The 16,134-nt window shown below is 38.0% G+C and overlaps 1 protein-coding gene across 1 annotated transcript in view; it reads left to right on the top strand.

Moving 5' to 3' along the window:
- The first annotated feature begins 2,584 nt into the window (after positions 1-2,584).
- The window catches only part of SYT8 (synaptotagmin 8), a 31,386-nt gene continuing 17,836 nt past the window's right edge, over positions 2,585-16,134 (top strand). Inside the window, exons 1-3 of the mRNA XM_070765002.1 lie at positions 2,585-2,788; positions 9,671-9,814; positions 15,478-15,638. Coding sequence (XP_070621103.1) covers positions 9,688-9,814; positions 15,478-15,638 — 288 coding nt within the window. The 5' untranslated portion in view covers positions 2,585-2,788; positions 9,671-9,687. The remainder of the gene's footprint in view (positions 2,789-9,670; positions 9,815-15,477; positions 15,639-16,134) is intronic.

Raw genomic sequence — 16,134 nt, 5'->3', positions numbered from 1 at the left:
AGACAAATGTATAACCAAATACTATCTGGCAGCAATTTTGCCTGTGCAGATGGTATTTTCCTGTGGAAACAGAGCGATGGATGGAAGCAGTTTGGATTATTTTGTGTACATTTTATTAAAAGTTTGAAATGGCCTGTAAAAACTAATACAAACTAATATGGAATGAAGAAAACAAAGAAAGGAAAAGAGAGAGAAAAGAAAAAAGAGAAAGCTACAGAAAAAAGATAAAAAGTAATAAGGGAGGAAACTTCCATTTGCCTTTGTGGCAAATATAAGCCTAATTATTTTATTATTTTATTTTATTTTTTATTTGGAAAATGTATATTGCCGCCTACTCACTCATGGTGACTTAAGGCAGCTTACAGAAAATAAAAACACAATATAAAAGAAAAAGTTAAAAAACAAAAGATAAAATAATAACCCCCTCCCTGGCGATAACACACACTCATACCAGCCATTTAATGCAACTGGAGGTTGCATTTAATGGGCTCCATCCCAGTCTGGCACTCTGGCAAAAGTACATCTTCCAGGCCTTCCAAAAAAGTGTCAGAGTAGGTGATAGTCTAATTTCCAGAGCGATGATGTTCGAAAGAGAGGAAGCCACCACAGAATAGGCACTTCTCCTGAGTTCCTTAGGGATGTATCTCCTTAGGAGACAGGACCTGAAATATTGAAATGTTCCATGCCACCCTTCTAGTGTATTGGATGGATGTCCCAACTCACTGGAGCTGGTTTCTCAGATAACCTAGTTCCAAACCATGAAGTAACAACCAACATCTTCAACTGCACCCGGAAGCAAATCAGCATGCAATGCATCTCCTGCAAGAGGGGTGGCACATGTGCTCACCGAAGTCTGCACAAAACCATGTGGGCTGCTGCATTTTGGATCATCTAGAGCTTCTGGATGCTTTTCCAGGGCAGCCCCATGCAGAGCATATTGCAATAATCAAGACTGGGCATGAGTGACCATGAATAGGGATTATTGGTCTGGGAAAGGCGTAAGTGGTGCACCATCTACAGCTGTGCAAAGACCCTCCTGGCCTTGACTGCTACCTGCTCTTTAAGCAGGTGTCATGAATCCAGGAGAACCCCCAGATTACACACTGGGTCTGTTTGGGGAAGTGCCACCTCATCCAAGACCAAGGTGGCAATTCTCCATGGACCAAAGAACCTCAAACCCAGAGCCACTCGGTTTTGCCAGAGTTCACTTTCAACTTGCTGCTCTCCATCCAGCCCCTAACAGCCTCCAAACATTGTGAGAGGCAGGTCACAGTGAGAGGCAGGTCACAGCAAAACAACTCATGAGGGGCTGAGATATATATGATGATTGCATGAACTTAACACCCACCCCTCCTACAAAAATGAAATATCATAGGAAATATTTTAAAAGGCAGAACATTATATAGAATATCTCCAGAAACATGCTTTTAGGCAAGGAAAAAGATTCACTCTTAGTAGCCCCCACCTTTATTATTTTTATTATTATTTTTATTTTTATTTTTATTTTTATTTTTATTTTTATTTTTATTTTTATTTTTATTTTTATTTTTATTTTTATTTTTATTTTTATTTTTATTTTTATTTTTATTTATTTTATTTTATTTTTTATTTTATTTATTATTATTATTATTATTATTATTGTTGTTGTTATTGTTGTTGTTATTATTATTATTATTTATTAGATTTGTGTGCCACCCCTCTCCAGAGACTCCATAGACTTTGTCTATGTGCCATCAAGGAATGGCCCAGCTCACCTTTGTTAATAGCTGGACCAATCTATTCTACATAACAAACAACAGCCATATTAGGAATTGCCCAAAGCCCTTTCCACCATCACCCAGCAAAGGGTCAGCTAAATTTGAATTCAAAAACACAGCCTACAAAGTTATGGCACCATGGGAATTTGACAACCAATCAAGAATTCATTTCTTATACTGAAACAGGAAACTCTGAGGTGGGACCTAACAGTAGTTATAAAATCTCAGAGATTCTCAGCAACTGCCCTTTTTTCCTCTGGACCCAACATCTGGAAACATGTGACCCACCTTTTCTGTACAGGGGTTCATACCATGTGCTCCTGTCCACCACTAAACCTTCTTTCCTAGCAACTTCCATGAATCTAGTGTCTTTCCCCCCACTTGGAACTGAACCCAGAAGAATATTACTTCCTACATGATATTTCTTGATCCGTGGTGACACCCTACACACACACTCACTGCATACCTGACAGATGATCTGGAATTAGATATATTCTATAAAAACATTCTGAACAATGATATTTGATATTTTAAATATAAGAATAGAATACAGTAGTACTTACGAAAAACCATCTAAATGACTGAAAACAACTTCTGTGTGAAACAAAAATGAAATGATAAAATTAAAAGAAAAAGAGGGAAAAGAAAGAGAAAAAGCAAAGGGTGGGGGGGAGAAAAAAATAATAAAAGAGAAAAATGAATAAACTGAATGCTATTAACAGTTTGGTAAAAATTGCTATCGCTTGGGAGTGTCCACACTTGTTTTCCTTTCCTACATACAGTAGATCAACAAATCAGGTGGGGCTAACTAAGACATTCCAATCCAGTTTTCTTAGTTGAGAAAAGAAGAATTTCCGGTTTAGTTTCTGCTTTAACCACCCACACCTATGCGCCTTCATCCCACTGGAGATTATATTCAACATGCTTAGCTGGAGGTTGCAGATTTAGCACCCCTTCAGGGAGGGGAATGGCTGAAAATGAGGAAGAAAGTTTCCACTGAGGGACAATGAAGAGAAATTAAAAGGAAACAAGTAAGTGGTCTTGTTTTCTTTTCAGCTGTAAGTGTAATTGCTTGTTTTTGAAGTGGCCAGTTTAATTTTGTTGATTGATTATTGAAACTAAGTATTATCATGTATAATATTTAAGAAAGTACACCCTGTTAATGAGTTTTTAAAGGCAACCCTCCTCCTCCATACACAAAGAAATGGCTTCTAACATCATCATTATCATAATAATTTCCATGGATAGGATAGAAAGGATATCCATTTCAGTGATATCCTTTCTGCCTGTGGATCATTCATACATATAACCTCTCTTGCAGTTTAATTCTGATTTGAAACAGCACTGTTCCTACTTGGAAAGGAAGTGTTGGACACTGATATAACTAATGTTCTATAAGAAACAAAAGAATCTGAAAATAATTTCCATGTCTTCTGAAACTCAATTTTATTTATATATTTTTACTGCAGGCCCCATACAGTTTGTTTGGAAATACAGTAGCTATCTTTCTGCTTCTGCTTACTTTGAATTCTGTTTAATATAACAAGTCCTATGGCATATATAATTATTATAATAATCTCTGGTAGTTTCTTTCGTAGTTGGAAAGTAGACGTTGTGATTAATCTAACTGATATATAAAAGAGACTATCCAAAGGCATTTAATCACATACAAATTTCACAAGGCTCTTACATATTCAGGCCTTCAAAACCAATTAGATTTCAGAATATTCACCCAGCCAGGAATCTCAAACCATTATGCAGGAAATGCTGGCAATTAGAGCTATTGTTATACCTTAATCAGCATTTGGTTATTCAGTTCAGTAGTTGGATTCATTTGATGTGTAACATCCATTTGAGGCTCACAGTTCACAGTTTGTGCTCTACAGCAATCTGAACTGTCTTCTTTTATACACAGCCAAGAATGCAATTATAATTCCATTGTTTGATTGCACCACTGCAGGAGCAACATTTTGATTATCTCATGCAACATAATTTCTGTGTTCTAAAAGCACACAGTCTTGGAACTCACCAGATGAAAAAGAACTGATTTTACTGTGCCCTGGTTTAGATGATAATACAAGTTGTGTGTTGATCTTTTGGCTGTATCCTATGTCTTTGCAAGGAACTGATATATCTTTACCAATAGCTCACTTAGATTAATTATTAGCTATTGAGCCCACAGCAGTAGAAATCAGAAAGAATAAATGCAGGAGGTTAACACGTACATTACTCATTTTTGTATAAAATACCAAATGCATGATCTGGAGATCTGGAATTAAATATATAAAACATCCTATAATCAGTGATGGGCTACCAAAGTTTTTACTACCACACTGTGGGCATGGCTTAGGCATTTTGTTTCAATATCTTTCAGTGCAAATTGGGTGCTCTGGGGTGGAGCTCCAAATTTTGCTACCGGTACTGTGTTCCTGACTGTACCTGTAGGAGCCCATCACTGCCTATAACCCTCACAGGCATCAAACCGGAGCTGGTGGTGGATGTAACGTGTGTACTGCCAGTTTGACACTCCTGCAGGCTAACTGCTATACTATTGCTCAGGCTGGCTGAATGCTGTAGTTTCTAGTAAGCCTATGAATAGTCTAAACTTCTGCTATTTGTATTTGTTTGTAATATATAATAACTTAATTATTAAATTTATGAGTCCAAAGACAGGTCCAAAGATGGGCTACAAAAATGGTGGAAGGTCTTAAGCATAAAAGTTATCAGGAAAGACTTAATGAACTCAAACCCTTTAAATATGATAAAGGGTTAAATAAGGTTCAGGAGGGAAGTATTTTTAATAGGAAAGTGAACACAAGAACAATCTGAGGTTAGTTGAGGGGAAAGATCAGAAGCAACGTGAGAAAATATTATTTTACTGAAAGAATAGTAGATGCTTGGAACAAACTTCCAGCAGACCTGGTTGGTAAATCCACAGTCACTGAATTTAAACATGCCTGGGATAAACATATATCCATCCTAAGATAAAATACAGGAAATAGTATAAGGGCAGACTAGATGGACCATGAGGTCTTTTTCTGCCGTCAGTCTTCTATGTTCCTATGTTTCTATGTATTATTTTATTTTATTTTATTTTATTTTATTTTATTTTATTTTATTTTATTTTATTTTATTTTATTTTATTTTATTTTATTTTATTTTATTTTATTTTATTTTATTTTATTTTATTTTATTTTATTTTATTTTATTTTATTTTATTTTATTTTATTTTATTTTATTTTATTTTATTTTATTTTATTTTATTTTATTTTATTTTATTTTATTTTATTTTATTTTATTTTATTTTATTTTATTTTATTTTATTTTATTTTATTTTATTTTATTTTATTTTATTTTATTTTATTTTATTTTATTTTATTTTATTTTATTTTATTTTATTTTATTTTATTTTATTTTATTTTATTTTATATTTTATTTTATTTTATTTTATTTTATTTTATTTTATTTTATTTTTTATTTTATTTTATTTTATTTTATTTTTTTGTTTATTTTATTTCTATTTTTATTTATTATAAAATTTATTTGCCATCCATCTTGTGTCCAACAACTCTGGAGGACCTACAACATAAATAATATATTAAAAAAACCCCAAAATTAAAACCCTCAATAATAATATAGTAACAAAGCGGATAAAAATCATGAACGCAAGATGGCAAAAGAGATAGCCAGATATATCTGGCAGAGAAGATTGGATGAGGTTTTAATTAGTCAATCACCTCCTGTATGAGGCTGCCCTCATTGGACAGAGCCAGGTCTTAAGGCTCTTATAAAATATCAGGAAGGTGGGAGCCAATATCACCTCAGAGGGTAGGATGTTCCAGAGGACAGAAGCCACAGCAGAGAAGGTTTTTCCCCTGGATCCCTGGATTTTATTAAACTCTGCTTCCAAAAAGCAAGCAAGCAAGCACGCAAACAAACAAACAAAACCCCCAGAAGCAAATATTTAAAGACTACGGGATAGGGAGAATGGAATTCCTTCTTATATGTGCTTGGCATACTGCATATTGCATATGATTTAGGGCTAACTTTCTGGATTTATAATTTCCTTAATTGCATTTTTATTTTCATCTTGTTTTATATGTATATGTATGCCATCTAGAGTTATTTTGGATTTGGCCAGTGCAGAAATTAAATGGAGGGAGGGAGGACAGAAAGAAAGAAAGAGAAAGAGAGAGAAAAGAAAAAGAAAGAAAGAAAGAAAGAAAGAAGCAAGCAAGCAGGTGTTAAGGAAATTTACCAATGGGGCAAAAGGTAAAAACATGCTTCTTTGAATTCCAGGATTGATGGGAGCATGCCTCTATTTATCTATACCTCTCTTCCTTATTGGTACAAGTTCAGCCACATTGCTTGTGTGTAGGTAAACTTTACACCACTGTGATAATGCAAGAAAATACAAAGAGAAGGGAGTCTAAAAAAAAAGAGCAGAGGGAATGCCAAGATGAGATTTATGGAACTATTAAGAATGAATAAAAAAGATCTGGACATAATGATCCCCAGTACCTATTAAGATTTAGACAATTAACAGAAGTGCAATTTTAGCAGATCTTTCTTTGAATGTGTACTGGCCAAAGGAGAAAATAAACAGCTAGATCAACATGGAATGCAGGATTATCAGTATGCTGATGATACTTAATTTATATCTCTATCCCACCTATCCTGATGAAGTGGTTAAAGTTCTGTACCAGTGCCCGGAGGCTTTGGCAGGCTCGGCTTAATCGTGCCAAGACTGAATGGCAGTGGATCTTAGAAGTAGACTTTCCATCCTTAATTCTGAGTGAGGTTTAATTGCCTTCCTTGGGCTCTGCCTGCCTGCAAATTGGGAATCTTCCTGAACTCGCCACTGCATGAAGGGTGGCAGTTGTAGAGGGCTTTGCACAATTTTGTGCCTCATGCCTTAGTCACTCTGTTGTTTGAACTATTGTAATGTACTGCATCTGGGCCTGCCCTTGAACACTTCCAGGAAGCTATAATAGGTGCAGAATATGATGGTGTGGGTAGTTATGGTTGCTTTTCATTATGCTCATGTGACACCAATACTCTGCAAGCTGTATTGGCTCTCAGTTGGCTTCTGGGTGCAATTGAAGGTGCTGGTTATCATATGGCATAGGACCAGATTATTTTGGGAACTGCCCTATTCCTGATATATCTTCCCCCTCATCCATTCTGAAGAGCCTGTTCTGAATATCTTCACTGGAATCATGTGGGATCTAGGATGCATAGCTTCCAGTGTCGGCCTTCCTTCTAATGTAATGAAATGCTCAACCCTGCTGGCTTTTAGGAAGACTGAGAAGGCCTGGCTCTTTCCTCGGGCATTTAGGTCATCATGACATGTTATAGTCCCAGTTGGATAGTAGTGTTATTTCACTTTGGATCGGCATTTAATTGTCTGTTTGTTTTATTAGTGCTTGTAAGTTGTGTAACATGGTTTTATGTTCTTTTCATTAGGGTTTATTTGATGCCTTACTGTTCGTAGCTTGCCCAGAGTAATCTTGGTTGATTAGTTGGCCATGTTTTTCAACAAACAAACACTCTCCGTGAGCAGCTTATAAAAAGACAATAAAAATGTTAAAATCCCATTAATAACGAACACAAAATGCTAAAAACAAATCTGGTAAAGTGGCATTAAAAACTAAAATATATAAAAAAATTGTTTTTGAGATTTGTTTCATAGCACAGAAAAGAACTAATTAATTGTTGATGCCAATGGATGATGTAGGAATGCGGAGCAATATTCTCTTAGTGACCCTGTAAGTTCAATGGTCCTATGTTGCATATTAGTTTTATGTATCATTGCAAATACCTTAAACTGGCACTCTTTGATTGTGGGAAAGACACCATATCACGTATATACAGGCAAGGGTTTCCATGTTCTCAGCTAGTTGCAATTTCAAGGCCGTCTTCCATGGCCACCCATGAAGTCCATGATCCCTGAGAAGGCCTTCCGGCATTGTGAGTGGGACTCAGAGGAGAGGAAACTGTCTTTTTGCTTCTTTTATTCTGTATAATGTAGCAATCAAAATAACTCTTAATAGTATTAATTAGTGAAGGATGTTTATGTAGCACTCACAATCTGTTTTAACAACTTTATCTCCTGGAAAACTAGCGGAGCTTTCTTATTAAAGAATGCTCTGAGAAAAAAATAATTCTTATGTAGTTGAGGAAATAGGACTTGCCAGTTTCAACACTGTTCCTTGATTAAATCCAGGTACATTGACACTCAATACAAGTGGATGCTGTTTAGAAGCCAAGGTAAATCAGTGATGAGGCTACCATCCTGATCAGGTGTGGCCCTTGAGTTGCCAGGGAGGAGTGTAATCTTCACATCTGCCTAGATTACAAATTGGTTAACCTTTGTAGTAGCAGCACAGCAGGGCTGGGTTCTAACTTACATTGCTGTTGATTAACTTCTTCCTGCACCGTGGGGCAGTGTGTTCATTGTGCGCCACGTGGGCGCATGCATGCACAGTGCAAAAACCTCAGCTTCTGTGCATGCACAGAAGCAAAAATTAGCTTCTGCTTATGAGCAGAAGCCAAAAACAAGATGCCGGTGCCCATGGACTGGCATGACAGAACCGGCTCTGTGACATCACCATTGGTTCTAAAGAACTGGTTAGAACAAGTAGAACATTGAGCATTGCCAGAAGGAAGCAAGTTGGATCCTTGAGGCAAATCCCACAAATTGCTTATGCATTTGGTTAAGTGTTGGTTATGACCTATAAAGCTCTTCATGGCATTGGACCAGAATATCTCTGGGACCGCCTTCTGCTGCATGAATCCCAGCGACCGATTAGGTCCCACAGAGTTGGCCTTCTCCGGGTCCCGTCGACTAAACAATGTCGTTTGGCGGGGCCCAGGGGAAGAGCCTTCTTTGTGGCAGCCCTGACCCTCTGGAACCAGCTCCCATCTGAGATTAGAACTGTCCCCACCCTCCTGGCCTTTCGTAAGCTCCTTAAAATCATCTCTGCTGTCAGGCATGGTGGAACTGAGATAACTTCCCCAGGCCTATACTGTTTATGTATGGTATGTGTGTGTGTGTATGTTTTCTTAAATTATGGGTTTTTAGTTTTAATTATTAGATTTGTATTGTACATTGTTTTTTCTATTAATGTTGTGAGCTGGCCCGAGTCTACGGAGAGGGGCGGCATAATAAATAAATAAATAAATAAATAAATAAATAAATAAATAAATAAATAAATAAATAAATAAATAAATAAATAAATAAATAAATAAATAAATAAATAAATAAATAAACAAACAAACAAACAAACAAACAAACAAACAAACAAACAAACAAACAAACAAACAAACAAACAAACAAACAAACAATAAATAAATAAATAAATAAATAAATGAATAAGGTGACATTCGCAAAACTAAGCATTTCTTCAAAAAGTATTCAGCATGTATACCTACCTGCATTTCAAGATTTAGAAGCACTCCCATTTTCTGCAACATCTGAACATGAGAGAGGCTGGTCTGAATGGTAGACCACCTCTTCTGCATGAAAAAAAAATGCCTGTTCAAACCTGGCATTGCCAGATATGGCTGAATAACTTCCTGTTTAAAGACTTGAAGGGAGGCTGAAAGACAGGAAAGCCAATTCTGGGACAGAAGGGCTGTCAACTGAGCCTTATGTAGGGAACTGATTCTACAGAAAAGAACAGAAAATCATGCATCTATCAAGGGATCATCCTATTAACATCATAAATTTTATTCTTGTTGCTCAGAGGAGCCATTGCCTTGTGTTAATTTAGAATCTGACTGGCTGGTGCTATTGCAGATACTGAGGTATAATTTAAATTCAGGTTATATGAAAGATGATAATAATCTATATGGTGATGTCGGAACATAATCAGCCTCTTGTAAATAATTATATTGTTCTTCTTTTGCAGGTCACCTTCCGTGGGCCATGGCTTCTAGAGCATCATCTGCCATCACTGTTGTTGCTCCCAGAGGCTCCAGTAACCTCACCACAACTGCTGTGCTAACCACTGCCCAACCCAGCTTCATTGAAGGCCTTATCAACAAAATACCATGTGAGTCCATTCAAGGCATGATGGAATGATCTTATTATGTGTAGCTCAGCTGAGAAGTTCCAGAAGGTCCAATTCATACCTAAATTCGATTTATTTTCAACAAGTGATTGGAAACTCCCCCCCCCCATCCATTCAGTCATGTCTGGATCTTGGTGTCCCTGCAGTTTTCTTGACAAAGTTTTTCAGAAGTGGTTTGTCATTGAATTCTAGCTAGGGCTGTGAGAGAGTGACTGGTCCAAGGTCACTCAGCTGGCTTCATGCCCAAGGCAGGATTATAATTCAGTCTCCCAGTTTCTAGTTTGATGCTTAACCGCTATACCAGATGCATTTACTAAAAACATTTACCAAAAATACATTACTAAAAATACGTTTACTAAAAAAAATAGAGATGGACATGAATTTCTTCCAAAAAATAGTATGTGCATATGTTTGTGTGTGTAATTTACCTTGTTGATTTAACAGTGACCACCATCAATTGAAACTACTCCTAGAAATTCCCCTACCACAAGAACCCTGGCCAATAAGTAGCTGCAGAATGTGCGTGTGTGTCCTCATCAAAAACCATCTTCCAGAAAAATAAGGCCCCGTTGTCAAATTGATAAAAAATACCTAAAATACACATACTCCATTTCTAAATTTATTCCTTCCTCCCAAATCTGGACATACCAATTTTTTCTCATGTATACAAACTGCGCCAACACACAAGTACCTGCCTGTATTCCTTTCCTTGTTTTTTACCCAACAGAAACAGCAACAAAGCAGAGGGGATACATAGAGAAGGATAGTTTATAGGGAATATGTAGATGTAGTGAGATGTAAAAGAAGGGATGGAATAGGGGAAAAAAGGGAGAACTTAGTTTAGGCATTACAATCAATGGTAAAAAATAACCAACATTCCCCTCTAAAACAGCCATTACTTTATATTTTGCAAGTGAGATATCTGCAGCCACTTATCCCTTATCGTGACCCAACCGCTGACAACAAAGTTGACAACAGACTTGAACGATGAGGAGGTTGGGGAGCAACTTGGGCCAATCCTGCAGTCTGAGATAGGCTCTAATGGATGCCCTGTGTGTGTGTGTCGGAAGCAGAGATAGAGCCAGAGCCACCTGAAATTTCCCAGCTGCCTTTGGAGTCGGAGATAAGTGGGGAAGAAGTACAGCTGGGGCCTGTTCCAGATGTGCGTATGTCAGGAGAGGAGAGCAACTGAGTATTAGGAGCCGACTCAGGAAGAAAGACAGACATGGATGCTGAATAGCCCCTCCCTGGCTGAGGAATAAATAGAAATAAAGGGGAGTGGTGTCGTAGGAGGCAACCATTCAGATTTCATTAGGAAGATTTGCTCATCGTGGTTCATGCCTCAGACTGCTTGAGAATTTAGTTTAACTTACAGCTTTGGGACTGGAAGCTCTCGGCCTGGCAATTATCCAAGGACTGATGAGGTCTGTTATTGCTATTAACCCTTGGAAGGGTTATTGCTGGACTTTTCTGTGTGTGAATGCCATGAATTCACAGTATTTATTTATTTATTTATTTGTTTGTTTGTTTGTTTGTTTGTTTGTTTATTTATTAGATTTGTATGCCGTCCCTTTCCGTGGACTCGGGGCAGCTCACAACATGATAAAAACAATTCATAACAAATCTAATAATATATAATGTAAAATTTAAAATAGTTAAAAAAAACCCATTTATAAACAGACATACCTACAAACATACCATACATAAATTGTATAGGCCCAAGGGAGATATCTCAATTCCCCCATGCCTGACGACAAAGGTGGGTTTTGAGGAGTTTACGAAAGGCAAGGAGGGTAGGGGCAGTTCTAATCTCTGGGGAGAGCTGGTTCCAGAGAGTTAGGGCCGCCACAGAGAAGGCTCTTCCCCTGGGGCCCACCAACCGACATTGTTTAGTTGACGGGACCCGGAGAAGGCCGACTCTGTGGGACCTAATCGGTCGCAGGGATTCGTGCAGCAGAAGGCGGTCTCGGAGATATTCTGGTCCGATGCCATGAAGGGCTTTATAGGTCATAACCAACACTTTGAATTGTGCCCGGAAATTGATCGGCAACCAATGCAGACTGCGAAGTGTTGGTGTGACATGGGCATATTTAGGAAAGCCCATGATTGCTCTCGCAGCTGCATTCTGCACGATCTGAAGTTTCCGAACACAGTAGCTAAATAAAGGGATTTTTGGGGGGGAGACAAAGAGTCTGTTTCTAGGTTCTGCTAAGGCTGGGTCAGAACAGATCTTTCTAGCTTCTTTTAGATTAGAGAAGAAGACACCCTCGATTTTTAATTTTATGATGGTTTTACAAATATAAAAGTAGAGCAGAACTGGTGATGCAGACACTGCTAAACAGCTCCAGTAAGGAATGAAAGCTTTTATTTAAAGTCTACTGCTCCTGTATCAGCTCTATATTTGATAGTAAGCCTTTGAGATCTGTACAGAGTGGAAAAAGAGGAGATGCATTGGCCTTATTTTGATACTCTTTCACATGGCTCTGAAGATCTGGTTTTGCCAATGGGATTGGGGAACCCAGTGTGAGAAGCAGCCCCTCAAGTGGCTTATTGGATTATCTGTTGGTTGTCGTGAGGATGATGGGAGGGATTATTGGTTTTTTATTTTTTAAAATTTTTTAATATTAGTTTTTTGTCTTTGTAAGCTGCCCGGAGTTACTGAGAGTGAATTGGGCAGCCATGTAAATGTTCATAAATGAATGTATGAATGAATTAATGAAGACAAGCAATGAATGGCTTTGGATTACATTAAGCCATTGTAAAATGAGGCTTAGTGTCAGGTGTGGTTCCTTAATGTAACACAACCCACGGTTAATTAAACTACAGCCTGATTTGATGTATGAAAGAAGGCAAAATAATCAGTGAGATTTTTTTTTTAAAGTTATTTGTAAACCCACCTTGATCAGATCATTTTAGCAACAGAAGAGAAGTCTTCCTTGTACGTTCCTATTATTCTGCATAGTTGTTTATTCTAGAACATTATTCTGTTCTCTTATTCAAGAGAAGCTAGATGCCCATTTAATTCTCATGGCAACACATACATAATGCCCGGGATTGCTGAGAGAGTTTACCAGACACCCTCCCCTTCTCTTTAACACAGTGAGTGAGAATAAATCTTTATCTCCTCCTTTTTTGGTCCTAAAGGACAAAAATGTTTTATTAATGTATCTGAAAAAAAGAGCATTTAGTATAGTCCCTACCATATCTGTTCATCATGGGTCAAAGTGTCCAAGCCTAACACCAGCATGTTCTTTGCTTCCGTGCATGTCCTTTTAAAGCTTTTGCTAATTGACTTTGGCATGATAAGATGAACGAACAAATTATTTAGCTAGTGGGAAGATGGCATTATAGGAATAAACAAAAATCTTCTTAAAAAAAATAAGAGGAACTGACTCAATAATTTACTATCCCCTTTTGATATAGTGATTATAAGAATTAAAATATAATTTATGGTTATTCCTCCTATTGGTGTCCTTCCAGGTGTGGTAGATTCTAATTCCTGACATGGTGAACCATGTCAGTCAATTGGCATCTTGGCTATTGGTAATGGAAATGGTAGTCTAACTCGGTCTCCTTCTGAATGCAGTTCTAGGTATTAGTTATGACCTTTAAATAGTTTTAAATGTGAGTCAAAAAGTAGAGGGTGAGTCAAACAGTAATGTCATTTTATTTAGGACAGGTATAATTACCAACACAGGAACGTGTAGCATACATCAACATGAAGCTGGTCCTCTGTAGATCACACCCCTACTTCTCAATATAGTTACTCCTTGTGTCAATAGCAGTGTTCTACTTTTGAATGAGAGCATGTATCCCTGCCTCGTAAAATTTTATTGACTGTTCTTTGAACTACTTCTTCACTGCAGTTTTCATTTCTTTGACACTGGAATAATGTTTGCCTCTCAAATCTTCTTTCTCAAACCTGCATACACTGCTATACTCTAAAGCAGTGATTTTCAACCTTTTTTGAGCTGCGGCACATTTTTTACATATACAAAATAATGGGGCACCTTGAGCGGGGGGAAGTGGGGGGGCTAAAAAAAGTTTGGACAAAAAACCCCTCTCTCTCTCTCTCTATTCCTCCCTTTCGCTCTATTTCTCTCCCTCTCTCTCTCCCTTCCTTCCTCTCTCTCTCCATCCCTCTTTTTCTCTTCTTTCCTTCCTCTCTTTTTTGCTCTCTTTCTATCTCTCCTTCCTTCCCTGCCTCTCTTTCTCTCTCTCTCTTGCTTTCTCTCTCTCCTCTCTTGCTTTCTCTCTCTCTCTCTTTCTCTCTCTTGCTGAGCTTCGCGGCACACCTGACCATGTCTCGCGGCACACTAGTGTGCCGCGGCACACTGGTTGAAAAACACTGCTCTAAAGTATTGTCCTCAAACACATTTTGTAATCGTCTGTGAATGTTCACAGGGGTTTCCCCCTCAGCCACAAGGAATTCAATCATTGCTCTTTGTTTTTGATGCAACTCTAAGAGGGCAGCCATTTTGAATTTTCCTTGCAAGTCTACAAACCTGAAAAGTAAGAAACAAAATATTTCAGAACGTAAATGACATAATCATTTATGACTGGGAAAATTTTCAAGTACTGTTCCTGAAATAAATAAAATGGCATTACCTTTTGACTCATTAATGTCATAGATGAACTGCCTCATCCCGCTAGGACAAGCCTGTCCTTCTTGTGCTAGTAGAGAGTGTCTACTTTAGAAACTATCTGTCAAAGGACTCTGATTATCAGGATTCAAAGAAGAGCCATCTTTGCCTCAGTGTCTGTCCCTTGGAACATTTTACTCTCTCAACTGCCCCTACAAAAGACTGGAGACCTGGTTCTGCAGATTGGCTGGGTACTAAGTGGGGGAGTTCCACACTGGGGGTGGCTGCTAGATTGATGGCAGACTCTACCTCCCTCTCCCCTTACTCTTGATTATGTACCTGTTATAAATTAAGGTTTGAAAAAGTGTAAACTGTTTACTCCAAGATTCGCTCCCTGAAGCGGGAAAATCAAGACCGCTGATTGGTTGAACCAGGCAGCAGTCCTCTATTTAAAGAAAGAGCTTCCTGGCTGGTTCCTTTGCTTGATCTATGTGCTATTCATTAAAGAGCTGTTAGTCACTACTGCGTCCAAGTCTCTTCAGTACCAGGACTTAACACCATCCATCCATCCATTATTTTGGTTATCCTATTGAGGTATTCCTGTTGCATTCCTTTTTTAATTATTATTTTATTATTTTTACTTCTGTTTGCACCACCTTTCATTTTCTTTCTTTTTAATTATTGCAAGCTGCTTTACATGGCAGCAAATAAATTTAACAAATCAATAAGTCTTTGGCGGATAATGAGTTCAGCATTAATTGTTGTAAATGCTTAATTCTTTGACATGGCAGAACCCATCCCCTACTTTGCAGCATTGCCCAATCTTTTGGGCACCAGGAACCAATGTTTTTCTGCAGACCAGAGGAGACCAGCATCCCAGAGATGGGGTTTCGCTTGTTTGTAACAGTTGCTAGCATGCTATGAACCGGTGCCAGTCCATGGACCAGAAGTTGGAGACCCCTGTACTAGAGCCCCCAAGACTTTGTCACTGTCCAGAAGCAATTTCCTGATTTGCATTACATAATTTCCCCCCCTCTTTCTTGTCTCCTGCTGCTGAAACAGTACCCAGATGGGCTCTCATAGCAATTGCTGTAGCAGTAGGCCTAGTCCTGCTACTTTTCCTTATCTGTATCATCAAGTGCTGCTGCTGCAAGAAGAAACGGAAGAAGAAGGAGAAGCTCAACTTAACAAACATTAATGGTGCCTCCACAACAGCCAGCTTGGTAGGTAACCTTGACTTTTAGGATGGAATAGCATTTTGATTTTTAAGTTCAAATTTCAAGAGGGCTGTAACCCCTGGAGAACTTTCAATGACTTCTCAGTTACAAAACTCCTTCTAGGCTTGAAGTACAAATGGTTTCTAGGCTTGAAGTACAAATACATGGCAAGTGGATAGGAAAACAAGATGGACACAATTCAAGTGATCTCAGTAGCCGTTAAGCAAGAACTGGCAACCAGGCAGTCAAAAAACAAAATCAAATTGGTAGCCATGAATGCATCCTCAAAGTTATGGTACTTGTTAAGAAAGGGGCAGAGCTTCAATTGTGCACTTGTATGCCATCTTGACCTTTTGATAATCTGTGCAGATGTCCCTGGTAGCCAAATGATTGGGAATAATTGTTCAACTTACAGTTGCTCAATTAAAAGTTGCTCAATTAACAGTTGCTCAATTAAAAGTTGCTCAATTAACAGTTGCTCAAAATATGACACAGAAGCTCA

Source organism: Erythrolamprus reginae, chromosome 1, assembly GCF_031021105.1.
Source record: "Erythrolamprus reginae isolate rEryReg1 chromosome 1, rEryReg1.hap1, whole genome shotgun sequence".
NCBI classification, from domain to species: domain Eukaryota; kingdom Metazoa; phylum Chordata; class Lepidosauria; order Squamata; family Dipsadidae; genus Erythrolamprus; species Erythrolamprus reginae.
Note: the sequence above shows the minus strand (reverse complement) of the source record. Positions and strands in the feature narration are given on the sequence as shown.